This window comes from Quercus robur, chromosome 4 (genome assembly GCF_932294415.1).
Source record: "Quercus robur chromosome 4, dhQueRobu3.1, whole genome shotgun sequence".
Taxonomy (NCBI): domain Eukaryota; kingdom Viridiplantae; phylum Streptophyta; class Magnoliopsida; order Fagales; family Fagaceae; genus Quercus; species Quercus robur.
In genome coordinates this window covers 83,852,596-83,879,383 of record NC_065537.1, presented here as the reverse complement: position 1 = coordinate 83,879,383, position 26,788 = coordinate 83,852,596, and the positions used below count along the sequence as shown (strand labels likewise).

At 35.1% G+C, this 26,788-nt stretch overlaps 5 protein-coding genes and 1 long non-coding RNA gene across 55 annotated transcripts in view; 5 read left to right on the top strand and 1 right to left on the bottom strand.

Moving 5' to 3' along the window:
• The window catches only part of LOC126724055 (AAA-ATPase ASD, mitochondrial-like), a 38,987-nt gene extending 34,410 nt beyond the window's left edge, over positions 1 to 4,577 (top strand). The window contains exon 2 of the mRNA XM_050428203.1: positions 3,074 to 4,577. Within this exon, the coding sequence (XP_050284160.1) occupies positions 3,074 to 4,300 (1,227 nt within the window). The 3' untranslated portion in view covers positions 4,301 to 4,577. The remainder of the gene's footprint in view (positions 1 to 3,073) is intronic.
• Positions 1 to 10,242, top strand: part of LOC126722800 (clustered mitochondria protein-like) — a 42,738-nt gene extending 32,496 nt beyond the window's left edge. The window contains exons 3-5 of the mRNA XM_050425946.1: positions 6,258 to 6,366; positions 6,456 to 6,545; positions 10,072 to 10,242. Coding sequence (XP_050281903.1) covers positions 6,277 to 6,366; positions 6,456 to 6,545; positions 10,072 to 10,242 — 351 coding nt within the window. The 5' untranslated portion in view covers positions 6,258 to 6,276. The remainder of the gene's footprint in view (positions 1 to 6,257; positions 6,367 to 6,455; positions 6,546 to 10,071) is intronic.
• The window catches only part of LOC126724053 (putative disease resistance protein At3g14460), a 47,476-nt gene extending 22,015 nt beyond the window's left edge, over positions 1 to 25,461 (top strand). The window contains exons 1-21 of one of the 50 annotated variants that reach the window (XM_050428156.1): positions 11,896 to 11,982; positions 12,574 to 12,687; positions 13,212 to 13,360; positions 14,946 to 16,727; positions 16,901 to 16,958; positions 17,035 to 17,140; positions 17,252 to 17,521; positions 18,610 to 18,667; positions 18,788 to 18,926; positions 19,053 to 19,152; positions 19,373 to 19,555; positions 20,031 to 20,457; positions 20,546 to 20,844; positions 20,956 to 21,225; positions 22,324 to 22,381; positions 22,502 to 22,640; positions 22,767 to 22,866; positions 23,496 to 23,560; positions 23,817 to 24,170; positions 24,280 to 24,357; positions 24,800 to 25,461. In XM_050428156.1, the coding sequence (XP_050284113.1) occupies positions 14,960 to 16,726 (1,767 nt within the window). In that variant the 5' untranslated portion in view covers positions 11,896 to 11,982; positions 12,574 to 12,687; positions 13,212 to 13,360; positions 14,946 to 14,959 and the 3' untranslated portion in view covers position 16,727; positions 16,901 to 16,958; positions 17,035 to 17,140; ... (13 more) ...; positions 24,280 to 24,357; positions 24,800 to 25,461. The other 49 variants (XM_050428153.1, XM_050428184.1, XM_050428176.1 and 46 more) reach the window with 49 other exon arrangements.
• LOC126724058 (uncharacterized) lies at positions 7,330 to 10,007 on the bottom strand. Its single transcript, XR_007654588.1, has 3 exons — positions 9,811 to 10,007; positions 8,650 to 8,739; positions 7,330 to 7,636 (listed from the first exon to the last, which is right to left on the bottom strand). It is a non-coding gene; the product is annotated as an uncharacterized LOC126724058 (long non-coding RNA).
• Positions 10,185 to 11,360, top strand: LOC126722799 (clustered mitochondria protein-like). Its single transcript, XM_050425945.1, has 3 exons — positions 10,185 to 10,366; positions 10,665 to 10,799; positions 11,139 to 11,360. The coding sequence occupies exons 1-3, from the start codon at positions 10,259 to 10,261 to the stop codon at positions 11,358 to 11,360; spliced, it is 465 nt and encodes a 154-aa protein (XP_050281902.1). The 5' UTR covers positions 10,185 to 10,258.
• On the top strand, positions 13,367 to 14,953 carry LOC126722798 (putative disease resistance RPP13-like protein 1; the record flags this gene model as incomplete). The annotated part of the gene is made up of 1 exon (XM_050425944.1): positions 13,367 to 14,953. A coding segment is annotated over exon 1 (1,320 nt), but the record flags the coding sequence as incomplete, so codon positions are not given.
• Positions 25,462 to 26,788: the final 1,327 nt, after the last annotated feature.

The window sequence follows — 26,788 nt, the reverse complement described above, 5'->3', positions numbered from 1 at the left end:
AAGTTAAGAAATTGCGCTAAATGGGATATTTCTTACGCTGCTACCTAATATCTAACGTATTATGGTTTTTACCTCGATTTTTAGGATTTCTCTTTTCTTTGGAAAATATTAAAAATATTACACATTTTGCTACATAAACTTTTATAGATTAATGTGGTAATAAGTACGATCGGTGGATTTTAAAATTTTATTAAATGAGTATTTGAAATTTTTTTTTTGGGTGATTTGCAACAAAATAGTTTGTAAAGACAATATAGTAAAGTCTAGGGTTAGACTAAGACAATTTTATGCCTAAGGCAACAATTTTATTTGAGACTTTTTATTTTATTTTATTCAACTATCATTTAGATGTCATTATTAAATTTTATATTGTAACTCTAATTTTTTTTTTTAATTTCAATTTTCTTGCTTTTTTATATACAAAATTACTATGTTTCTAAATTTATGTTTTTCTAACATCTACTTTTAAATTTGAGCTGATTTTGGAGTATCATGTCAAAGCATTTCAATGTTTAATATATAAAAAAGTGTTAATTTCCCTCTAAAATGAGGTGAGTTTATTTTCTTTTCTTATGTAAAACAACATGCTTTTAATGTGGTATTATCTTTTTGCATATGACTTTTATGGGTTTGCTTTTAAAATGATGTGTGTCAAAAAAGACCAGGGCTTTATGGTGCTTCAAAACAATTTCCCCCATTGCAAATGAAGCAGGGCAAAATGCTTCAAAATTTTATTGTTTGCTAGTTGTTTCCTTTTTCTAAGTTTGATAGGATTTTTTTTTTTCATGCATATTTAAGGGTAATCAATTCGTGCTGTTTAGATGGAATCTATTTGCATCAAGTCTAGAATGCTTTGATTGAATGCATCTTCATGTTAAGTTGGACTTGTCATTATGGTGAGGAAATGGCAGGTATACAACTTCAGATTTCACTGTTCAGTGAAATCCCAATTTCAAGGTGCAATTTTACTCTTTGATATACTAATCAAACTGTTGTGGTTAAATGATTAAATTTACCATATTCTAATTGCTTAAACTTTTGGGACAATCAATAATTTAACATTTAACCACACAATTCTAACACTTCCTTCTGCAGTAATTCTCCAAAACAAATCCAATAGAAGCAGAACAAATTAGAATTACTATCAAATCATCTATATTTTTGCCAAAGGTTAAGAATGTTCTCTCTTCCATCTGGAGAATACCTATATATGCATTCGCTTTTAGCTTAGGCTGCATGAATTCCTTGCATGCTAAGATTGTATATGACAAAGCTCCAATAGATGATATAGTATTGATCTATGATTGAGTTTGTTTGTGTTGCTGTTTTAGATGTGATTTAATGGTGAGGGTTTCGGTTAAAACTCAATAAATATCTTGCATCTTGATAATGGAAATTCTCATAACGTGCTTCCCTCATCATTAGTTATAACTGCTGACTAGGCATTAAATAATTTAAATTGCTTCTTGGAGATTGTATTTTACTTGCTATCTTAACTTAAATATTTGATCCCATGAAGTGTACAAAAGGAAACCTATATAGATCTGTAAGAATGCGACGGAATTTGCTATGAGCATTGTGACATTTCACTTCAATACAAATGAACATATGAGAGTTACAAACTAAACTAAGAAAAACAAATCGTGTCATGGTGCGTTCCTCTAACAACATGTGAGTCTTATATGTGGGGACTATCAAATATGAGAGGGACTATCATGGGGACTATCAAATATGAGTCTTAGGAAAAAAATAATAAAAAGAACTTTCATAGTGGTGGGTAGAAAGATATGGTGGACATGATCACACAAAGTCTTCTTTTTCTTTTCTTTTTTTGGTATAATCACATGAAGTCTTCAACTGTCATGGTTTAGGTTATCTCAAATAATACAAAGTTTATAATATTAGTGATATAGCTAGATTAGTATTTACTACAAAATAATTTCCTAGAAACTACTGGATAGGTCTTTGGCCTTTTGTTGAGTCTAGGTCTCCTCAAATAATACAAAAGAATGGTCACTAGTCATCGCTACAAAACATTTTACAAGAACGCATTACATACAAAATAGGAAAACACCAATGCCAAGGGCTAGTCATCACTACGAAACATTTTTTTTGAAAGCACTACTGAAACCAAAGTTTTCAGCCTCTTCTTGAGTGTGCGTCTTCTCAAATAATGCAAAACTCCTAACCATTGACACGAAAGTCTTTGGCACCTTCTTGAGTTTAGGTATTCTCAAATAATGCAAAGCTCATAACACCAATGCTATGATCTAGTCATTACTATGAATCATTTTCCATGAAAGCACAATTGAAATCAAAGTTTCTGGCCTCTTCTTGAGAGTGGATCTTCGCAAATAATGCAAAACTCATTATATCATGAACTAGTGCTCACTATGAAACCCTTCCCAAATGCCAACAAGGCACTAAACTCTAAACACAAGTTGGGAAAGCACAATCGATTCCAAGTCTTTGTTCTTTTGTTGAGTCTAGGTCTTCCCAAATAATGCAAAACACACACCTCATTCCAAAATATGACTTAAGTTCAACAGGCAAAATATATATATATATATATATATATATATATATTGCTTTCTTACTCAACAAGAAATAACAGCTAGCAGTACAATTTAATTTCTAAATATAACATAGCTCGGAGTTGTTCTTTCATCAGCAAACGTTTTCTTCTAACAACTCTCATAAAAGGTTTCAGAAGAGAAAAATGATGATGATGGGGGAAACATGGTCTCAACTAGGCTCACTGATTGCGACCGCAATGTTTCTTTGGGCCATGTTTGACAAATATTTCCCTCACCATCTTCGTAGCCTAATCCTAAGTCATACTAAGAAATTGACTAGTTTCGTGTACCCTTATATCCAAATTAAGTTCCCTGAATTCACTGGTGAGTATCTTAAGCGCAGTGAAGCCTATGCTGCCATTGAAACATACCTCAGTAGCAAGTCCTCCAGTGAAGCTAAAAATCTTAAAGCAGTAGTTGTCAAAGACAGCAGTCAACCTGTACAACTGAGCATGGACGAGAACGAAGAAGTTACAGATGAATTTGATGGCATGAAGGTTTGGTGGGGTGTAAAGAAAATCCCCCCAAGAACACAGTCATTTTCTTTCTACCCAGAGATGGAGGAGAAGAGGTATTACAAGCTCACTTTCCATAAATCTCACCGAGGAACTCTCTGTGGGAAATACATCAATCATGTCCTGCAAGAAGGAAAAGCAATAACGGTGAGAAATCGACAAAGGAAGCTGTGCATCAACAATCCTAGTCAGAATTGGGGTGGCTACAGGTCAACCAAATGGAGCCATATCACTTTTGAGCAACCAGCAAGTTTTGACACTTTGGCCATGGGCTCGAAGAAAAAGGAAGAAATCATCAATGACCTTATTAAGTTCAGGGAGGGAAAAGAGTATTATGCTAAGATTGGCAAGGCCTGGAAGCGTGGCTATCTTCTCTATGGTCCTCCCGGAACTGGTAAGTCTAGCATGATTGCTGCTATGGCTAACTACTTGAACTATGACACCTATGATCTTGAATTGACAACGGTTAAGGACAACACGGAGCTGAGGAGGCTTTTAATCGAGACGACAAGTAAGTCTATTATTGTGATTGAAGATATTGATTGCTCACTTGATCTTACGGGTCAACGAAAAAAGAAAAAGGAGCAAGAGAAGGATGAGGAAAAGAAGGACCCCGCTAGTAAAATGGCCAAAGGAGAAGAAGAAAGTAGTAGTAAGGTCACTCTCTCTGGTTTGTTGAATTTTATAGATGGGCTTTGGTCAGCTTGTGGGGGAGAGAGGATCATTGTTTTCACCACTAATTATGTGGAAAAGCTTGATCCAGCTCTCATTAGGAGGGGACGTATGGACATGCACATAGAAATGTCCTATTGTGGCTTTGAAGCATTCAAGGTTCTTGCCAAGAATTATTTGGATGTTGACTCACATGAATTGTTTGCGACCATTGACCATTTGTTGGAGGAAACTGATATGACTCCTGCTGATGTTGCTGAGAATTTGATGCCTAAGTCACAGAATGAAGATGCTGAGACTTGTTTAAAGAAATTGATTGAAGCTATTAAGACGGCCAAAGAGGAAGCAACAAAGAAGGCTGAGGAAGAGGCACGGTTAAAGGCAGAGAAAGAAGAGAAAGAGAAGCATGAAGATACTCAAGAAGATGTGAAAGTTGATGAGTCGTTAGCTAAAGATGTCAAAGAGAATGGTGTTGATGTTGTGAAAGATGACAAGACATTGGGTAAAGAGGTGAAAGAAAATGGAGTCACCGCCTGAAGTAAACTAGGATACAATTATGACTGAATTTGTTCCTGTGTGCTCTGCATTATGCATATTAAAAGCCATCATATGCTATATTGATGCTTGAAGAATGTGAAAAGATGTGTAATAGTACTATGGCGGTTAGAACTACTGGTCTACTAGGCTGTAGCGTGTAGATGTTTGTATGATTTTAGTTTGTTTAATAAGAATTACTCTGTTCCTATAAGATTCAATAAGAACTACTTTGTTCCGATAAAATATGAATCAAGCGGGACTCATCACCTTACCATACTGTTCATGCTTTTATATTTTTTTATTTTTTCTATATAAAAAGAACAGATGAGAAGTCAAAGCAGCGCCAAGTATTTGTAGATTGTAGTACTGTTCTAGGCTCCTAATTTTTTTTTGAATATAGAAAAATAAAATACTGCCAAAATAGAAGTCAAAAAATTTTTTTATTGTTAAGTTACACATGCACCAATGGTTCTTAAACTCACGATCTCACAATACAACTAATTATTGTGGGAGATAGAAGTGCCAGTTGAGCAATGGCCTATAGCTCATTATTAAAAATAAGATCTGTACTGTATTTGATATATCATTTATTCTTAAAGTGTTTTTATGATATAACACATATTTTCTGCCAAGGTATTTGTTAAAATACTGGGATTGCTTTCTCTTTCATGCTTTTGTTTGCCTGTTCCTGGCTCTCTCTCTCACATAAAGTCTTAGTTACATCTTCTTTTGCAGCCAACTCTATTGACATTCTTATCGACAAGAAAGAATATAAGCACTTGTAGAAATTTTTTTTTTTTATTATTATTAATTTTATTGATGGACTCGTTGGCAAACATTTTTTTACAGTAACATTAGTTATATGACCTGTTATTTATTATCAGCAATTTTTGCTTGTGTTTACTAAATCGTGTTGTGTTAGTACATATTTGTGCACATACTTGGAAGCTTTTGCTCATGATTGCTATTTCTATTTTGGCTTGCTTAGATTGATCTCTAGCTGGCCCTCAATTGCTTTTATACATTCCGTTGCAGAGCGTTTTACCTGGCATTCTTCAAGGGGATAAGTCAAGACTCTCTTCTGTACGGTTCTGTTGACAATGACAAGAAGATATGTTGGAATGATGATTTTCATTCCAAGGTGAGGGAGCATATAAGATTTCTTGCACGTCATGTTTCAGATTTTGCATAATATGTCTTTGTTAATTGCTATGTGAGAGTACTTCTTAAACTTCTCTTGGGTTAAGATATCCATAATGGCTTAATTGTGCTGTCTTACAAGAAATATAGTTTTCATTTATACCTATAAAAATAATATATAATTTTCATTTATGGTGTAAATGTAATTGGTATGCTTTATAAGAACATGTTATTTCAATGAAGATTCCAGTTTGATCTCTCTTTCTGGGTTTGTCTATGTGAATTGTGAAATGAGTTTCCTTGTTAGAAGTGCTAAGCTTTTATTATCCTTAGGTTCTTGAGGCTGCTAACACACTGTCCTAGATGGATCTGGAAATGTTTCCAAATTAGTTGCCCCAGTGGAATGCAAGGGTATTGTTGGTAGTGATGACAGGTGATTACTCTATTGGATTGGTCTATTAGTCATACAAACCTAACTACTTGGTTACGTTCTTCTTCTTAGTGCTTGGATTTCTTTATATATAACTAAATTTTGTTAAAAATTCTTAGTTAAATATGCTTAAATTTGCTTAACTCCAGTACCCAGCACTTTAAGCACACATTTTCCTGAAACATTATTTTAGCTAGCTAGCTTGATGATTTAAATATTGACATTTTATTAGCTATATAGTAGTAAATCTCTGTTTCTATGCACCTAGTTTCTGACTTTATTCATGATGATGCCACAACTGTTAAAATAACATGCTTGTTTATATTTATAAAGCATGTGCACTTGTTTATGTTTTTTTTTTTTTTTTCTCCTTTCTACTTTTTCTAGGCATTATCTTCTGGATTTAATGAGAGTAAATCCTCGCGATGCAAACTATACTGGACCTGGATCCAGATTCTGTATCTTGAGACCAGAATTAATTACTGCCTTTTGCCAGGTAAGTAATGACATTCTGATATTAACTACACTTTGGAACTTGTTTTATATGTTCCATTTTTAATATAAACGTTTGCTTTATGGGAGAAGGCCCAAGCTGCAGAAAGATCAAAATTTAAGTCTGAAGGAGATGCTCATGTGACCACTGATTCTTCAACAGTTGCAGGTGTTAACGAACAGGTGAGAAGAGTGGCAAATGCAACCGCAGCTTTTGATTGCTGTATAGTGGTGTTTTTGTTAGGAGTGTATTGCATCCTAGAAAGTTTATTCTTTGATTAAATATTTATTTATATTTTATCGGTTTTGTCCCTTTTTTCCCTACCTTGTATCCTTGGACTACCTACTGCTAACTCACTTTATGAGCCAATTATATATGTTGCGGTATGATTCACAATGGAATTAGCAGTGATTTGAACTTTTTCTTTGTGTGTAATGCATGCGTGTTTATTAAATGACAATATCTCAATGCCCTTGAATTAGCAGAATCTGTCATGCCCTTAAATGACAATATCTTTGTGTGTAATGCATCCGTGTTTCTAGATGCTGCTTTGGTGTGAATATAGCTGCTATAGTTGAAGCAACAAATTGAGTTATACACTGACCCCCATTGGAGTCATTTTTAGCAATTTGCCTATTTCTTGCAGTAAAGGTCGCCATACTTGAAATCGTAACTCTGCGAGTTCTCGCTCTATTTCTCTCCTTTTTATTATTATTATTTTTATGGATATGGTTTTGGAGTAGCACCTCCATCATGCCTATGGTCCGTTTCTTGTGTCATTATTATTTCCGGTTTACTAATGTGTTAAGCGAATGGGATATTTACGGGCCTATAGAATTAGCAATGTCACACCCCAAACCCAGAAGGGTCCAAAGCGTGAGAGAAGAACCATTAAGAGCGAGAACGTAAGAGATTTTTTTTCCTCAACACATGATAAGGATAAATAACCATGCTAAGATCTCCATATTACAAGTCAAAACTCTATAACACATTTACAAACAATACGAATTACAAATAATGTCTCCAAATATACACGGAATTCCAAAACTCCAAATGGATCAACATCATATCACAATCCTTCCAAGGAAAGGCAACCAGGACGATAGAATCTATGCCTACCATGCCCAAGGTTAACAAACCTCAAGGGCCCAACCTTCGATAGAATTAGCTATGGCCTCAATAAATTTAGAAAGTTGAGTCACCAATCAATCATAGCATAAATCCCTCAATTAGCATAATGCTCCAATCACCACCAATAAAACAAGCTCCATGCCTGAGGTATAGCAAATTTATCTTAAAAACTGTTGGAGAGTGGGATGAGCTAAAGCCCAGTAAGTAGCATAATTAATGGGGGTAAGGGAAATGCAAGTTTCGTGATAATGGGCATTTTACAAAACATGTTATACTTTGGGAATTTCCATTTGGATCATGCAAAACCATTTTTCTTAATAAAATTACAAGAATGATTAAAAGAATGTAACACCAAGCTTTCTCAAAATATTTCAACATATTTACTGTGAGCTATCAAAACATCCTTTTAAAACCTGGAAATCTAACCCCAAGGCCACGTGACAATGCCATCACAAAGACGGAACTCATCGCCGACACACAGCTGGAACTCATCGCCGACCCACAATCGGTACTAATCTACCGTCACAAAGACGGAACTCATCGCCGACACACAGCCGGAACTCATCTGCTATCCCAAAGACGGAACTCAATGCCATCACAAAGACGGAACTCATATGTCGTCACAAAGACGGGTGCTAAGATACCAATGTCACACAGACTATAGTATCTAGCTAGGTAATCACACGTCACGGCACAAGGGTAAAACATAAAGAGCTCACAGATAATATGAATTCAAAAGACGGTTCAATTTTAAGTAATTTCACAAAAACCATTGAAATACCCAATATATTCACAAGGTTCCCAAATTTTCCTAAATCATTTCTTGTCAATAACATTTTCTATCTATTTCTCAAATATCACAAGTCAAGATAAAACATCTTTTGAATTTGCAAATAATGCATCAAATCCATAAAATCCATTCCCAAAAATTATATCAAAGATGTTTATCTCTTCCATACTAACAAATCATGCATTTCCCCATATTCAATATTTAACATGATGCGCTTTTCATATACAATCATATATAATAGGGTCACAACACAATATTTTTAAGAAAACATAGTTCCACAAATAATTTTCCAAAATGTGTTTGACCCAAAAATAAAGTTTATGCAACGTGGTTATTTTCCAAAAATCCCATTAAAAGTTACTTACCTCAGGAGGCCAACCAATTTTACCTCAACCAGGCACCACCACCTAAGCAAGCAATCCAATTACTAGGTCCATCACCAAGAATCTCGAAACCTAGAAATACAATGATCAAACCTATCAATAACAAGGCCTATCACAAAGTACGTTCAAACTTGTCTCCATAAATTGAAAATGGTCCCCTAAAATCAAATCGAGGGCCTAAGCCTAACTTGACTATCCCAAGGCACCTATTCCCAAGGGACATCAGACAAGCATACAAGTGATCCAAAAGACCATAACACAACCAAAGCATTTTAATACACTATTGCAAGAGATTAAACCAAACCATTATTAAAGTTAACTAAGTAAAACAAATGTAGAAGAAAATGTAAGAATTTACAAGTCAACCCACTCAAGAAGGGTTTCAAGTAAATTCACAAAATCTCAACATACATGTCGTACTTTCAGATTCACTACACAGCAGGTCAGCCCTTTTGTAAAAACCGTTTGGTTCATGAAAAGTTATCCAATCAACTTGAATTAAATATGGATAAGCTCTTATATGTGTAGTATGTACCATAAAAAATTCAGCTCAAAATGATTTTTCTATAATTTATTAAAAATCATGTAATGCAGCTTACTCAAATCTGTCAAGGATAGATTTACAATTCCAAAATAAAATTACTATAATCTTAATACCATGCCAAAAACTTTCAAACTTGATTAACCTCAAAGCTACATGTTTTAGCACATGATAACAACTACGAATGCAACCAATAACCTCATATAATAGTCATCACAACAAGAGTCAAGAAATTCAATCCCATAACTCATACAGGCAATATACCAAACACTTGGCATGCACAAGTACATTCTCAAATCACTATGACAAGTAATAGTTAACATTTCATCAACTTCTTACATATGACAAAAATCATTACAACAACTCAACTCAAAACAGAAAAATCATCGTAAAACACATAAAAGTCAGCCCCTCCTTCCTCCAATAAACCAAGTGCCCAAAACCTCCATGGTTGAATACCCTAATACCAACGATCACATATCCACATCCCAAAAATCGTAGTTAACCCTACCAAAGTGTTATCCCCATCCATTGGATCAACCCCACATGAGCATTGAGCCATAAACGAAATAATCAAGGAAGTGGGTCAATGGAAAACTTACCTTAAAAGCATTGTTTGGGGCAGCCAAAACTCATGGAAGATCATACTTGTTGGATTCAAGCTATTGAGGAGGTTATTTGAAGTGGTGGTAAGGATATAGGACCTTCAGTGGATCAGCCATGGAGGACGGTGAGAACAAGAAGAGAGAAATTACAAAAGAGAAGACAAGTGGGAGAGGGAGAGAACGTGTAGGCTTATGGGAGGGGGCTTAATTTCCTCTTAGTAATCTGCAATATGTGGTTCTTTCTGTTTTTGTTCACAGGATGTAACAAAAGAAGGGAGGGATGAGAATGTTAAGGATTGTGCTTCTTCCCAATCTGAAACTGAACCACATGAGGACATTCTTTTCAACCCTAAATCAATGCCTGAATTGAAATTTATTATTTGTGTTAAAGCTGTCATGTTCATAACTTTTCCATCTTTCTGCAAATGATTGTACTGCTTTTGACATGTCTGGAGCTTTGCTACAGGTGGCTGATGGGACAAAACATTTACCACATTTGTGGGATCTTTGTTCTAATGAGATTGTTGTTAGGTCTGCAAAGCACATCCTCAAGGTGATAAGCATAATCTAAGTAGCTTCTACATTATAAATGATGTTACAAAATGTCCACTTTGTTTCAATTAATTCCACAGTTTCACCACAATAATTTGCAAAGAGGTGTCGCATGTTACTATGTCAATTGTAAAACGTGACATCTTTTTCCTGCCGTTGGTGTTAGAGATAGACACCATCAACTTTGCCTACAAGAGGGCGGTCTGGCATAACTTGCACACATGCATGTGGAAACACATTTCCTGTTCACATCCACTCTTCCCTTCCTAGTCTGATTAAACTGACTCCCTCTGGAGCAGGATGTTTTGAGAGATGTAGGGGATCATGATATTGCGCCAGCTATATCACATTTCTTCAACTGCTTTTTTGGAAGTATTCAAGCTGTTGGCTCAAAAGTTGCTGCCAATAATATGCAGTCCAGAACCCACAAAAAGGTATGTGAAACATGGATCAATAGTTTCAGGATTTCTTATGGTTTTTTTGGCTTTTACTACTTTTCAGCTTTGAGCTTTTTGTGAGCTAACTCTTGAAGCCATATGTTCCCTCAGTTTGTGGTCTGTCATTGTAATTGTACAACAATCAAAGCAATTAAGTTGCATCTTTTTCTTCAGAAGAAAGTTTAAATTTTTTCTTAAAATATTAAATGATGTTTAGAATCTAAAATCTTTACTAAATTCACTCAATTTTCTTAAATGGAAATGGTAACATGAAATTTTACTCTTGATGGAGAAATCTTGACCCAAGGCTGTTCTTTATGTTTCATATTTTTTTAGGACCAAGGAGGCCATCAATCTTCAGGAAAGCCTTCTAAGGGGCAAGGAAGGTCTAATGGTGGGGCGTCTGCAAGGATGAATCAATCGTCATTTATGAATGTTAGCTCAGAAACTCTATGGTCAGACATACAAGAATTTGCTAAACTCAAATATCAAGTCTCTACAAGGACACTGGATATTTCTAGAAGGTTGAATGAGTCATTTCTTGCAAAAAGTATTTAAAATAAATTTTTTTTTTGGGTTGCATCTGAGTAAACTTATTAGGCTATATCAAAAAAATTTAGGCATAAAACCCATTTTCGTCCCTACATTTTCACGTGATTTTCACTTTGGTCCCTAACTTTTTTTTTTTCACCACTTTTAGTCTCTAAAATAAAAAATGCGATCTCGTTTTTGTCTCTACCGTCAATGCTCTAATGGCAAAGTCCTAGGTGGTAGACGGAACACTCTATTAACTGACGTGGCGCTGATGTGGCAATTAAAATATTATTTGGCTTTTTTTTAATGCTACATCAGCATTTTAATATTTTTTTAAAAGCCATGTCAGAAAATTTTAAAAAATAAATTAAATTTAAAAAAAACCTTAAATTTAATATGTAACTATAGTGGCGTCAAGAGTGATGAACAATCCCGTTGGTGTCCAACAGTAGCTTGTAGTCCCTATTTGAAAAGGTTCTCAGAAGCTATAAAGGGTATTGAGATGTGCCCATTGATCGACAGGTATTCCTTTTCGTTTTAACTTTTAACCAATAATCAAGATCATATACTCCGGAGATCATGCTAGCAATTTCTCATGCCAATAGATTAAATATATTCTTCTAGGTTCTGACTGAAGAATGAACTTGTTAGTTTTCCTATCTTTTGATTTTTAATTAAATTTTGAGCAATTTTGGGGCATCATGTGAAAGCATTTCAATGTTTAATATGAAAAACAGTGTTAATTTCCCTCAAATATGAGATGAGCTTATTTCCTTTGTTTGAGAATCAGCTCTCTTTTTACTTCTTTGTTTTGTATAGTTTTAGAAATCATTGTTTTGATAAAGAAAATCCTCCATTCATTGGAAAATTTTACTTAACTAAAATTGAGGTGGTACTCCAAATCAATAAAAACAAGTTACCTTATTCCAAAATATGACATAAGTTCAACAGGCAACTTTCAAATTCTAATGTAGCACTCATCCAAACCAACAGCAACAGTCACATTCGTAGCATTTATTCCAACCATTAGCAAAAGTCACGTTCATAGGCAGTAATAAATTAAGAATGGTCCCGTTTAGCAAACATGATGAGGCTTCATCATTAAAAAAAATTCAGAGTTATTTGCCTTTTGAGTGAGATGCATAATGCGATGACCTCCATGCATAGGAAAATTTATTTTATGAGATTGTTTCATGGTGCATCCTCTTATAGCATGTGGGTTTTCCCCTATTTATAGGAAAATTTTCTTATGAGATTGTCTCATGGTGCATCCCTTTTACAATATGTGAGTCTTCAAGTGTGTGGGGACCATCAAATATGAGAGGAATGATCCATGAGATTGGTTTATAAGGTAATTTTTTTTCCTTCATTGACAATGCATTTTTTTTTTCACATTTTTATTTTATTTTGGTTGAAAAAAAGATAAAAAATAAAAACTCTCTACGGGGTGGGTGGAAAGATATGATTGGATGTGAAGTCTTCAACTGTCGCATTCTAGGTTATCTCAAATAATGCAAAGTTCACAATACTTGTGTAATAGGCAAGTAATGCCAAATTCTTTCTCAATTGTTGTGCTTATAACCGGGTCTGGGCCATTCATTATATATCTATCACTTTGCAAGCCATTCTCCCCTGGTTTTCTACCTAAATTGCAATTGCTTCCCTTTGGCTTTTTTATTTCCTTCTTCAAGCAACAAGAGACCATGGCTGTCTTCCTGGGACAAGCACTTGCCACTTCAATTATTCAGGTGGCACTTGATAGACTGGCTTCTCATGAGGTCATAGACTACTTCAAGGGAAGGAAACTCAATAAGAAATTGCTACAAAACTTGGAGTTTGTGCTGTTATCTGCTAACTCAGTGCTCATTGATGCAGAGGAGAAGCAATTTACAAACTCAGCTGTGAAAAAATGGCTGGACGAGCTTAAAGATGCTATTTATGTTGCAGATGACCTTCTGGATGAGATTGCCACTGAAGCCTTACGATCCAAGTCAGAAGCTAAACTCCAAACCCGCACTAAAAAGGTATGGCGCTTTGTCTCTACTTTATTTGACAAAAAGATACAGTCAGAGCTAGAAAACGTTCTAGGTGTATTACAAATACTCATAGAACAAAAGAAGGTCCATAATCTGATAGAAGTTGCCGGTGGAGTACCACTACCACCACGACAATTAACAACTTCTTGTTCTGAAGAATATGGTGTGTATGGTAGAGATATTGATAAGGAGGAGATATTTAAGAAGTTGCAATTAGATAATGCAAATGGTGATGAGATATGTGTTGTTCCTATAGTGGGCATGGGTGGGGTTGGTAAAACAACCCTTGCTCGGCTTGTATATAATGACAACCGAGTAAAGGAGAATTTTGATCTCAAAGCATGGGTTTGTGTTTCAGACACATTTGATAGTTTTAGAATAGCAAAAACTATTCTTGAAGAGATCACTTTGTCTAACTGTGACATTCATAGCTTGAATTTGTTACAAATTAGAATAAGAGAGAGCTTAAAGGGAAAGAAGTTTCTCCTTGTTTTAGATGATGTTTGGAATGAGGAATATATTGCTTGGGATAAGTTAGTTACAATACTTAGATGTGGGGCAAAAGAGATCAAAATCATTATTACAACACGTAGTGAAAATGTTGCGACAATTGTGCAGCCTATTTCAATTCATCATCTAATGCAATTGTCTGATGAAGAATGCTGGTTGTTATTTGCAAAGCATGCATTTAAGAATGGAGAATTGAATTTAGATAAAGAACTAGTTGGTAGAAAAATTGTTTGTAAGTGTAAAGGTTTGCCTTTAGCTGCAAAAGCAGTTGGGGGTATGTTGCAATCTAAACAAGACCTAAGAGAGTGGAATCATATTTTGGAGAGTGATATATGGGATCTACCAGGAGGTGAAAGTAGTATCCTTCCAGCTCTAAGATTGAGCTACAACTACCTCCCATCACATTTGAAACGATGCTTTACTTATTGCTCAATCTTTCCAAAGGATTTTGAATTTTCAAAGGAGGAGTTAGTCTTGTTGTGGATGGCAGAAGATTTATTGTTGAAACCCAAGGGAAATGGAAGCATGGAAGAAATAGGTGAACAATACTTTGATGAGCTAATATCGAGATCATTTTTTCAACGATCAAATAATGATGAACTATGTTTCATAATGCATGACCTTTTTAATGACTTAGCAAAATTTATATCTGGAGAATTTTGTTTTAGGTTGGAGATTGATAACTCACTTGAAATTACAAAAAAGATGCGTCATTTGTCATATTTTCCAACTAAATTTGTTGTCCCTAAGAAATTTAAGGAGTCTTATGAAGCTAAGAATTTGCGAACATTCTTGGGACTAAAATCGCCATCTACGTCAAATTTCAGGATTAATTTTATATCAACAATGGAGATAAATGATTTGTTATGCACATTTAAGTGTTTACGAGTATTATCATTGTCTCTCTACATATTAATAAATGTGTTGCCCGATTCTGTTGGAAATTTGAAACACCTTCGCTATTTGAATCTTAATGGCACCTTTATCAAAGGCTTGCCTGATTCTGTGTGTGGTTTGTATAATTTGCAAACCTTGTTATTGAGGAATTGCTGTTCCCTCGTAGAGTTGCCAACCAACATGGGAAGACTCGTAAACTTACGTCACCTAGATATAAGAGGGACCCCTTTGAAAGGGATGCCAATGCACATGGGTAAATTAAGAAGCCTCCAAAATTTAAGTGCTTTTTGTGTGGGAAAAGAAAAACAAAGTGGGAGTAGCATTAAAGAGTTAGGAGAGATTCCACATCTTTCTGGATCATTGTGTATATCAAACTTGGAAAACGTTTATCAAACAAGAGATGCAAAGGAGGTTAATTTGAAGGATAAGAAGGGCTTGTCAGAGTTGAAGTTGAAATGGGGAAGCGGTCATGAGAACTATGATTCAGGACAAGAAAGAGAAGTGGTTGAACAGTTGTGTCCTCATACGAACTTGAAATCTCTCTCCATCATATCTTATTATGGTGCAGAATATCCAAGTTGGTTAGGAGCATGTTCATTCTCTAATATGGTGTCCCTAAAGCTTGACGATTGTAGATACTGTTCCTCCTTGCCTCCACTTGGGCAGCTACTTGCCCTTAAGGAACTCTCAATTGAAGGTTTGGGCAGAGTATCATGTGTGGATAGTGAGTTCTACGGGGATGGCTCTTGGGCAACTAATAAGCCATTCAAATCCCTAGAAAAATTAACATTTAAATGGATGCCAGAGTGGAAGGAATGGTTTATATTTGAAGGCGGAGTTTTCCCAACCCTCCGAGAGCTTCGCATTATCGGATGTCCCAAGCTTACGGGAAATCTGCCCAGTTTACTTCCTTCTTTAAGTGTAATTGAAATTAGATATTGTCCCCAGCTTGTTGCTTCACTTCCTAGTCCTTCGGCTCTTCATGAATTGGCCTTGATGAATTGTGATAAGGTGGCGTTGAATGAATTATCACCTAAGCTGCAAAGTCTCGCAGTTGGAGGTTGCCATGCGTCTCTCCCCGAAGGTGGTCTACCCACTACTTTAAAAACACTTCAAATCAATGGAGTGCTTCAGTTGCCAGGGAGCCGTCACTATCCATCAGTTGAGAGCTTGAACGTAGAGAGAGGTCCTGGTTCACTTTGGTCTTTACCATTAGAGTTTTTCCCAAAACTCAAATCTGTCGAAATTAGGTATTCTGATAATCTTGAATCTCTTTCGGCATCAGATAAATCTCTATTGGATCTAACTTCTCTCACTAAATTGACCATCCATTCCTGCCCTAATTTTGTATCCTTTCCCATCGGGGGACTGTGCGCCCCAAATTTGACACAGATTTCTATTGCTGGCTGTAAAAAGTTGAAGTCACTTGCTGAAGGTATGCACACCCTCCTCCCATCTCTTCTATACTTGAATTTGTGGGACTGTCCAGAACTGGAATCATTTCCTGAAGGGGGTTTGCCCTCCAATTTACAAATGCTTGAAATCGTGTCGTGCGAGAAACTCTTTCTCAGACGCATGGAGTGGGGTTTACAGAGTCTTCACTCTCTCAGAGAAATTATAATTCGGTATTACGGCAGAGAAGTGGGTTCCTTTCCGGAGGAGGCATTGTTGCCCTCTTCTCTTATCCGCCTCGACATTTCTTTTCCACATCTGACATCACTCAATGGCAAGGGATTTCAACACCTTACCTTGCTTAAACAGTTGGAGATTTTGAACTGCGATAACCTCCAGCGCTTACCAGAAGAGGGCTTTCCCGCCTCCCTTTCTATTCTAGATATTTATAAGTGCCCTTTGCTAAAAAAGCGGTATCGGAGAAAGAATGGAAAAGAATGGCGCAAAATTTCTCATATCCCCATCATAAGGATTGACCGTGAAGTAATCACATAAGGTATTTGTTTCTGCACTAATTTGTACTTTCTTCTGTTTAATTCTGAATTATTAATATGCTTTTTAAAGCTAGAGATGCTCTGTAGGTTTGTTTAATTGATTTGTGTTTGTTGGTAATAAACTTTGGGCTTGCAATCATAAATGATTTTTAAATCTTTATCAATTCTTCTGTAGGTTTTCAGACACAAAATGTGTGAATGTTGAGGCCTCAGACAATAGAATACAAAACCAAGTAAGCCTCCTGCAATCAAAACTTCCAGATTGCTAAACCGATGAGCTGCAATGACATTTCTGTTTGTGAAATGCAGAATGATGCCTCATAGGTCCAATTTCAGCTTTTCGATTTGACTGAAAACATAGCTTTTATGAATTTATAGATATCAATTGTGACCCACGCCCCTGTTTTATAGTCAGGTAATGTGTTGTAGTGTTGCACTCTACCCATTTTAGTTTGATTACATTTATATTTATTTGTACGTTTATCTTTTTGATAAATATATCTGAAAAAATTTTCACTTAATAAAGGACTGGATGAGGAATGGTGTGACAATCACTTTCTGCCTTGAACTCAAGTACATGTTATCTAGAGAGATGGGCTGCGACACTGAGGATTGATGTGTAGTCTCCTTTGTTGAAGGAACAGTGCTGCAATGAGAAGAGGGGAAAAGAATGGAGCAAGATTGCTCACTTCACCATCATATTAATCGATGATGATCATATGAAACTGAAAGTGCAGACAAAGTCCTCATCACTTGTTTTCTTCATTCACATGCAGCAACATAATATTACAGTTTGGTAAGTACTTGTTGTACAGAAACTGGCAAATTGTCATATTGATTTGGTACCATAACTGAAATGTGCTTCAAGAAGCAGTAAAAACATGTTTTTTGAGAGAGAATTTCTCTCTCCCAATAATCTGTTCATTTATGAAATAACAAGAATATTATTGTGTATTAGAAAAAAAAAAAATTTCTATTTCCTTGGCTTTAGTTATTTAATTATGCATTTATGCCTTTTATTTTTGGTCAGGCCAATATTTTTTCTCAACTCATTTCTTCCCCTGCATTTCTTATAGATTCACTAGAATGTTCCCTGGAGTTGAATTTTTTGCTTTTGTTATTAATACTGAAGTCAACTAAACCTTAATTCCAGATAAAAATTCATGTATCACAATATAAACCAAAAAAAATAAATAATTCAGCTTTCATCTTCCCTATTCATTGGAAAAGTTATGGAATGATGTAACATGGGACAGCTAGATACTAAATAAGTGATTTGATGCATTTATTAGTTTATTATTTATTTGAAATAATTTTTTAGTGAACGATAGAACCATGATTGTTATTTATTCTCTTTTTCTTTTGCAAAATAGCAATTTATTGACCAGTCCTAGGAAGAGGCATTAATGTGGTCCATTGCAGAATAAGCTTGTTCATTATTTAGACAATTATTTAACTTGGCGCCCTGGGAATTTCAAATGATTAATAGTATCTTCTGACTTTGTTTTTTGGATTAAGCATTTGCTTGACTATCGATAATCCTTGTTTTTTTTGTGAATGTTATGGATTTATCAGCTGACTACCAGCAATTGCTGTTTGACTTTTATAATGTTCATGGGATTAGCATGAGGAGGTAGGGATGGCTATATTTCTAGAAGCGAATTGCAGGCTAATCTTAAGTTCATGGATACATGTTATGCCTTGGAATGAAAGACAATTCCAAATCTGCTTTGATTTTTGTTATTCTCTTTACTTTTCTTTCTTAATTTATTTTCAAGGGGTGCTGCACTATTCTACATGTTTTCAAACAACAATATGCTGTCAATAGTCGTATGAGATTTCAGTTTGTGATTTTGAAAATTATTACCTTGCTTTAAATTCCAGGGTGCCTGCAGCCAGCCTACCCAACCTCCCTCTGCACGGACCACACCCAATACTTCCTGTAAGTATTTAACCTCATCTTCCCATCAATATTTCAGCAAGCTGCTGCACCACCTGATCCTTCTTTCGATATTTCTAATTTTCTACAGAGAATTTTCCTAAGCTTTTGTACTTGCTGAAGCTGCAGGTTGGCCTTGAGGGCTTGTGTTTACTTTTTTTCCAGACAAGACTTCCAAGAGCAATGGCAAGAATGACCACAGGTGGTCCTCATTTTTAGCACTGAAATTTGATTAAAAGAACATGTCCTCCAAGCTAATCAAGTATGAATCATGATCTTGAAATGTCTACAACTCGATTATTTTCTATGTGAATATCAAGGGACTTTTCTGCAATTATACTGTTGTTCCTATTGCACATAGGTGTTGATTTCCATTTATATTTTGTAGGACTTGTTGTTTGCTTGGTGAGAGAAGTAAGGTTAGGAAATTCAGGAGAAAAGGTATTGTTAATGGAGTACTAACAGTGGCAGCACTCCAAACTAACCAGGTACTCCATCTATCCCTACATCACTGCACTTCCAAGTTTCATACCTTTTTTTTTTTTTTTTCAGGATTTAATTAAATAGTCAAGGACAGGTAGGAGTTTCACAAAAAACTCTTGACTACATGTTGAAACCTTATAGCAGGATTGCTCTGATCTAGTTCTTGAAAAATTTTTCTTTTTGGGGGTGGGGTGGGGGGGGGGGGGGGGGTGCTATGTTGGAAAGGATGGGAGTCATTATGAACCACAGGGTTGTGCATTTATAATATCTTTGGTAGATCTTGATAAAAATTCTCTCAACAACTTTGGGGCTTTTGACCATGATCTTCATAAATAGAGAATGAATCTCCAATTTTGGACATGCACGACTATCCAATCAAACCAAGAACATCGATTCTCTCTCATTCATGTGAGTTCTTTGTTTTCTTTTTCTTTTTTTTTTTTTTAAATTTATTTTGAATTGTAGTTTTGTAGAGCTTTATTAATTTTTGAGATATGTTTTTCAGTTTGGACTGTAGGAGTGAAAAAATTGCGATTGGGAAAGTTATTTTAAATTAGTTCAAATTGCAAAAAATAAATTTGATGAGACCATTCTAAAAAATTTATCAGGTCCACAATTAGTTAAATTTAACATACATTACAATTTATTTCATTTCAGCAATTATTAAGAACAGAAGTTATAAGTTAAAACTATCTCAAAAAAAAATAAAAAATAAAAAATAAATTTCATTTGCATTTATTTAGAAAGCGGAAAACAAGAAATCGGAAGAAGTTATTGTACTTGTAAGGGCATTTCAACTTAAATCCGTGGTTACAACAAGTTGACAATAACTTACACTGCACAAATATGTAGATCCTGAGTCCACTCTGCTTGTTGCTTACAGGAAATCTGCCCAGTTTACTTCCTTCTTTAAGTGTTATTGAAATTAGATATTGTCCCCAGCTTGTTGCTTCACTTCCTAGTCCTTCGGCTCTTCATGAATTGGCCTTGATGAATTGTCCAGAACTGGAATCATTTCCTGAAGGGGGTTTGCCCTCCATTTTACAAATGCTTGAAATCGTGTCGTGCGAGAAACTCTTTCTCAGAGTCTTCACTCTCTCAGAGAAATTATAATTCGGTATTACGGCAGAGAAGTGGGTTCCCTTCCGGAGGAGGCGTTGTTGCCCCCTTCTCTTATCCGCCTCGACATTTCATTTCCACATCTGACATCACTCAATGGCATGGGATTTCAACACCAATTGGCACGCTCATGTCATTACCAGCAATTATTAATATTCTTTTTAAAGCTAGAGATGCTCTGTGGTTGTTAGGTTTGTTTAATTGATTTGTGTTTGTTGGTAATAAACTTTGGACCTGCAATCATAAATGATTTTTAAATCTTTATCAATTCTTCTGTAGGTTTTCAGACACAAAATGTGTGAATGTTGAGGCCTCAGACAATAGTATACAAAACCAAGTAAGCCTCCTGCAATCAAAACTTCCAGATTGCTAAATTACATCCGATGAGCTGCAATGACATCTGTCCTGTTAGCATGTTCTGTTTACTTCATATTTGGACTGTATATACAGTGGTGTAATGTTGTGAAATGCAGAATGATGCCTCATAGTCCAATTTCAGCTTTTCGATTTGACTGAAAACATAGCTTTTATGAATTTATAGATATCAATTGTGACCCACGCCCCTGTTTTATAGTCAGGTAATGTGTTGTAGTGTTGCACTCTACCCATTTTCGTTTGATTACATTTATATTTATTTGTACGTTTATCTTTTTGATAAATATATCTGAAAAAATTTTCACTTAATAAAGGACTGGCTGAGGAATGGTGCGACAATCACTTTCTGCCTTGAGCTCAAGTACTTGTTATCTAGAGAGATGGGCTGCGACACTGAGGATTGATGAGTAGTCTCCTTTGTTGAAGGAACAGTGCTGCGATGAGAAGAGGGGAAAAGAATGGAGCAAGATTGCTCACTTCACCATCATATTAATCGATGATGATCATATGAAACTGAAAGTGTAGACAAAGTCCTCATCACCTGTTTTCTTCATTCACATGCAGCAACATAATATTACAGTTTGGTAAGTACTTGTTGTACAGAAACTGGCAAATTGTCATATTGATTTGGTACCATAACTGAAATGTGCTTCAAGAAGCAGTAAAAACATGTTTTTTGAAAGAGAATTTCTCTCTCCCAATAATCTGTTCATTTATGAAATAACAAGAAGATTATTGTGTATTAGAAAAAAAAATTCTATTTCCTTGGTTTTAGTTATTTAATTATGCATTTATGCCTTTTATTTTTGGTCAGGCCAATATTTTTTCTCCACTCATTTCTTCCCCTGCATTTCTTATAGATTTACTAGAATGTTCCCTGGAGTTGAATTTTTTGCTTTTGTTATTAATACTGAAGTCAACTAAACCTTAATTCCAAACAAAAATTCATGTATCACAATATAACCCAAAAAAATAAATAATTCAGCTTTCATCTTCCCTATTCATTGGAAAAGTTATGGAATGATGTAACATGGGACAGCTAGATACTGAATAAGTGATTTGATGCATTTATTAGTTTATTATTTATTTGAAATAATTTTTTAGTGAACGATAGAACCATGATTGTTATTTATTCTCTTTTTCTTTTGCAGAAATAGCAATTTATTGACCAGTCCTAGGAAGAGGCATTAATGTGGTCCATTGCAGAATAAGCTTGTTCATTATTTAGACAATTATTTAACTTGGCACCCTGGGAATTTCAAATGATTAATAGTATCTTCTGACTTTGTTTTTTGGTTACTACTAAATTAGGCATTTGCTTGACTATCGATAATCCTTGTTTTTTTTTTTTGTGAATGTTATGGATTTATCAGCTGACTACCAGCAATTGCTGTTTGACTTTTATAATGTTCATGGGATTAGCATGAGGTGGTAGGGATGGCTATATTTCTAGGAGCGAATTGCAGGCAAATCTTAAGTTCATGGATACATGTTATGCCTTGGAATGAAAGACAATTCCAAATCTGCTTTGATTTTTGTTATTCTCTTTACTTTTCTTTCTTAATTTATTTTCAAGGGGTGCTGCACTATTCTACATGTTTTCAAACAACAATATGCTGTCAATAGTCGTATGAGATTTCAGTTTGTGATTTTGAAAATTATTACCTTGCTTTAAATTCCAGGGTGCCTGCAGCCAGCCTACCCAACCTCCCTCTGCACGGACCACACCCAATACTTCCTGTAAGTATTTAAACTCATCTTCCCATCAATATTTCAGCAAGCTGCTGCACCACCTGATCCTTCTTTCGATATTTCTAATTTTCTACAGAGAATTTTCCTAAGCTTTTGTACTTGCTGAAGCTGCAGGTTGGCCTTGAGGGCTTGTGTTTACTTTTTTTCCAGACAAGACTTCCAAGAGCAATGGCAAGAATGACCACAGGTGGTCCTCATTTTTAGCACTGAAATTTGATTAAAAGAACATGTCCTCCAAGCTAATCAAGTATGAATCATGATCTTGAAATCTCTACAACTCAATTATTTTCTATGTGAATATCAAGGGACTTTTCTGCAATTATACTGGTGTTCCTATTGCACATAGGTGTTGATTTCCATTTATATTTTGTAGGACTTGTTGTTTGCTTGGTGAGAGAAGTAAGGTTAGGAAATTCAGGAGAAAAGGTATTGTTAATGGAGTACTAACAGTGGCAGCACTCCAAACTAACCAGGTACTCCATCTATCCCTACATCACTGCACTTCCAAGTTTCATACCTTTTTTTTTTTTTTCTAGATTTAATTAAATAGTCAAGGACAGGTAGGAGTTTCACAAAAAACTCTTGACTACATGTTGAAACCTTATAGCAGGATTGCTCTGATCCAGTTCTTGAAAATTTTTTCTTTTTGGGGGTGGGGTGGGGGGGGGGGGGGGTGCTATGTTGGAAAGGATGGGAGTTATTATGAACCACAGGGTTGTGCATTTATAATATCTTTGGTAGATCTTGATAAAAATTCTCTCAACAACTTTGGGGCTTTTGACCATGATCTTCATAATTACCATAATTCATTGCTAATTATCATTGATCACAATAATGTGAAAATTAAGAAACTTCTCAAAATGTTGCTTATGTAGGGCTTGTTGCCATGTCTGTTTAATATAGTTTGATTTTTGCCACTAAATGTAATAGAGATAAATTACCTGATACTCTAAATGTAATAGAGATACAAATCTATCTGGGAGGTCCATGACCAAAATATACATATTTTTCCATTTTGTATTGAATATTACACAGATCTACTTGTTTGTATTATTTTCTCCTAAGGCCATTGACCTTAGCATTTATTTTTGATGCCCTGCAGAACTGTGGCCAAACTCTGATCCAAGTTTCCTCAACAATTTTGTAGCTTTTGACAATGATCTTATTGTTAGTTACTCCAACTCACTTCTTTTTTCTTTTTTTCTTTTTTCAACAATGGGAATCATAAAACCCATCTCTAATAAGGGAACTTTAGCCAAAGTAGCTTAAAATTTCAGCCTCTATATTGGAAAACAAATATATATATTGATTCACAGCATATAATACATTAACAAAAACTTCTTTGGAAGAAATTTGCTCTGCTAGCTAAGTTAGTAATGTCAGTCTCTTATTATCTTAAAACATCTAGGTTTGATCTCAACAGGACTCATTATTCCAGTGCCACCTAAGGCTCCGCCAAGTCCATTACTGACATGGTATGATCCGAATGCTCGACGCAAATACCATATTCAAGGAAGGGGACATTGGACTTATGGTTGCTATTACCTTAAATATAAGATTCTGGACCTCATCGACCAAGACCTCTCGAGTCCGTATGCTAGTCTCATCAGTCGTCTGGAAAGAGGGGATGCATATAGTTGCTGCAAGACCACTGACACAGTACCAAAGACTATGACATGGTCGATATTGAGAGCTATGGCTAGTTAACCCTATCTCCAATACCTTCTACCATTCACAAAACTGTAGGCTTGCTACATCAAATGAATGTTATAGTCAGGTATATATTCTACACAATCTGGTAGGGTATGCTTTGATTTAACAATTGCTCCACATTTCTTTAATTCTTGGATTCTTCTCATTTGTGGATGCTTAAACTGGTTTTGCAGACCCACTACATGCAAGGAGTATAATGCTGTTACGCAACCAAGTTGTTTATCAAATACAGAATTTCATCTTACAGCCAGGTACATGCCAAAAAGACATGGATCAGCATCAGTTCTCTTTTTTGTTGGTACTCGTTAAACATATTCCTGACCATCACCTATCCTTTTAATTCTCTGTACAACACATTGTCAAGGCCAAGATCAAAATCCATTCTGAATGGATTATGGAACTGAATGGCATTAGCTCATATACTTTAAACCATTTAGCTGATTGTCATTATAATAGAAATAGAGAAGAATTGTACATCCTTTGTTCCTAGAAAAATTTACTAGCCATTTTTGGAATATTATGCTCCATTGGATCTAATCCTCTCTTGTTGATTAAAATAATGTTTTTATTTAAAAATCCATCATCCAAGGTGTATTTTTAACAAGAAAAAACTGAAGCATTCCATTTTGCAATATAGGGAAGGAAAATTGTATATTTCATATGCCTGGTTTTAAATCCAATTTTCATCACCAGATGCAACAAACTCATTGTGATGGGCTCGCAAAGGCTTTATTTGACATTTTGAAATTGGTGGCGGACGTGAAGATGAGAAGTTATCTCTTGGGAACATAGTGCTATTTTTTGGTTTTTCGCTTCAACTCTAGATGGCCCAAACGACTCAGCACTCTTGATGTCATTGCTGTCCTCACTAGCAGAAGCTTCCCAATTCCCTTTTGTACCTCAAGAACTTTATATTGTCCTATGCCGATGCCATGGTGCCTGAAATAGAGAAAGATGGAAAATCTGGCTACTACCACAAAAATGCTCAAGTCCTGTTCCTTGAAGGATCAAAGTCAATCTTGAGGCTCTCCCATATCAGTACTAGACTAATAGGTTTTCCCCCAACAAGAAGGTGCTTTGTGGTTGTCAGCTTTGTTCAATTAATTATGTTTCTTTGTATAAGATTTTGACTTCCAACCAATGATTATTTTTAAAATATTTGCAAACTCTTTCACAGGTTTCAGACATAAAATGTGGAACATATTTGCAGCTTCTAACAACAATATAATAGGCAATTGCTCCACATGATTCAATTTACTCACCTAATCCAAAAATATCCCTTGATGCTATCATGTATTCAACTTATTTCTAGTACTAATTAAGTTCCATATGTTATGGTATCTATATTGTGCTCATCTATGATGATTGGCAGTTGTCTTTTCAGTTAGCTTCATAGGCTTCTTTTTGTTTTTTATAAAGCATAGGAATGCCTAATGTTTCCTTCGAAATTAATACCAGTTCAAGATTTAAAATACTAAGCGGTTTGAAGGCATAGCTATAGAGAAGTGCCAATTTGCTTAGTGAATTGAATTTCAATACTACATGTTTTAGAGCTCATAATGATCTCAAAGTACTTTATTTTACACAAATAGATACGACAATGTTGTATGATTTATCCAATTTATGTTGCAAGTAAGAGATATTTGGGTCTTTATTCTCAAATATAAGAATGTTAAGTAGTCTTTTTGAAGAACTTCAATTCTCTTGTTGTAAGAATTCCAAACTATTTTAGTATTTTTTGCCCATCACAATCAAATTTGGCATGGAATTAAAGCCAACACAAAATAGTTGTAAATCACAACTTTACAATATTACACATTTTACTGCATAACCTTTTGCGAATTTCTAAAATATAAATTTTATAGTATTTCTAACATCATTCTTTCTCTTTTGCGTATAGACAATAGAGATGTAAATTCGGCTCCTCAGTTTGCCAATATAACCTTCGAGATCCATCCTTAATTCATAATATTCATTGCATTTTTACCTCTCTAGTGAAAGTACATACGTACCCTCGAGTCCTTTTTCTTTCCTCAATGAAAATGAAAAAAAAAAAAAAAAAAATCCCACCTTTTATTTTTAATTCGATTTTAGTTAACAAAGAGAAATTTCCCACTCTCGTGGTATAGATTATCTAAAATATTGCAAAATTTATAATACTAGTGACATAAAGTAGCATTCACTATGTGAAACACTTTCCAAGAAGGAACTAGATACTAATTTGTAAAAGGTAGTTGACGCCAAGTCCTCGGCCTTAGTTGGGTCCAAGTCTTCACAAATATTTCTCAAAAAAAAAAAGAAAAAGTCTTCACAAATAATGCCAAGTTCAAAATATATATTCTATTAAGAAAGATCGTAACTTTTATTTATAAAAAAAATTAAAAACAATATATCTTGAATCACAGCAAACTTAACCATAAATGAAATTTCTTCTATCCAAGTTATATAAATACAATATGCTTGGCATATTGTGCTGAGATATGTGATTACCCTGGCACCAGTGACCTTTTGAGTCTAGTTCCTTCAATGAAAGCCGTAGCTAAGGCATTGGAGGACAGCGTCATCTTTGCATGAAATGTGGGTGTCCGGGATGTAATTAATCTTTGAATGTGATTTCAAGATTGTCTCTGATGATGCTGTGAATGGCTTCAGTGAACCACCAACTAAAATTGCCAATAATAT

Bases quoted from the DNA above. Each gene is read 5' to 3' on its own strand.
- LOC126722799 (XM_050425945.1), top strand. From the start codon at position 10,259: ATGTCTGGAGCTTTGCTACAGGTGGCTGATGGGACAAAACATTTACCA. The intron at 10,367-10,664 runs GTGATAAGCATA...CCTCTGGAGCAG, and splicing joins CTGCAAAGCACATCCTCAAG to GATGTTTTGAGAGATGTAGG. The intron at 10,800-11,138 runs GTATGTGAAACA...ATATTTTTTTAG, and splicing joins AGTCCAGAACCCACAAAAAG to GACCAAGGAGGCCATCAATC.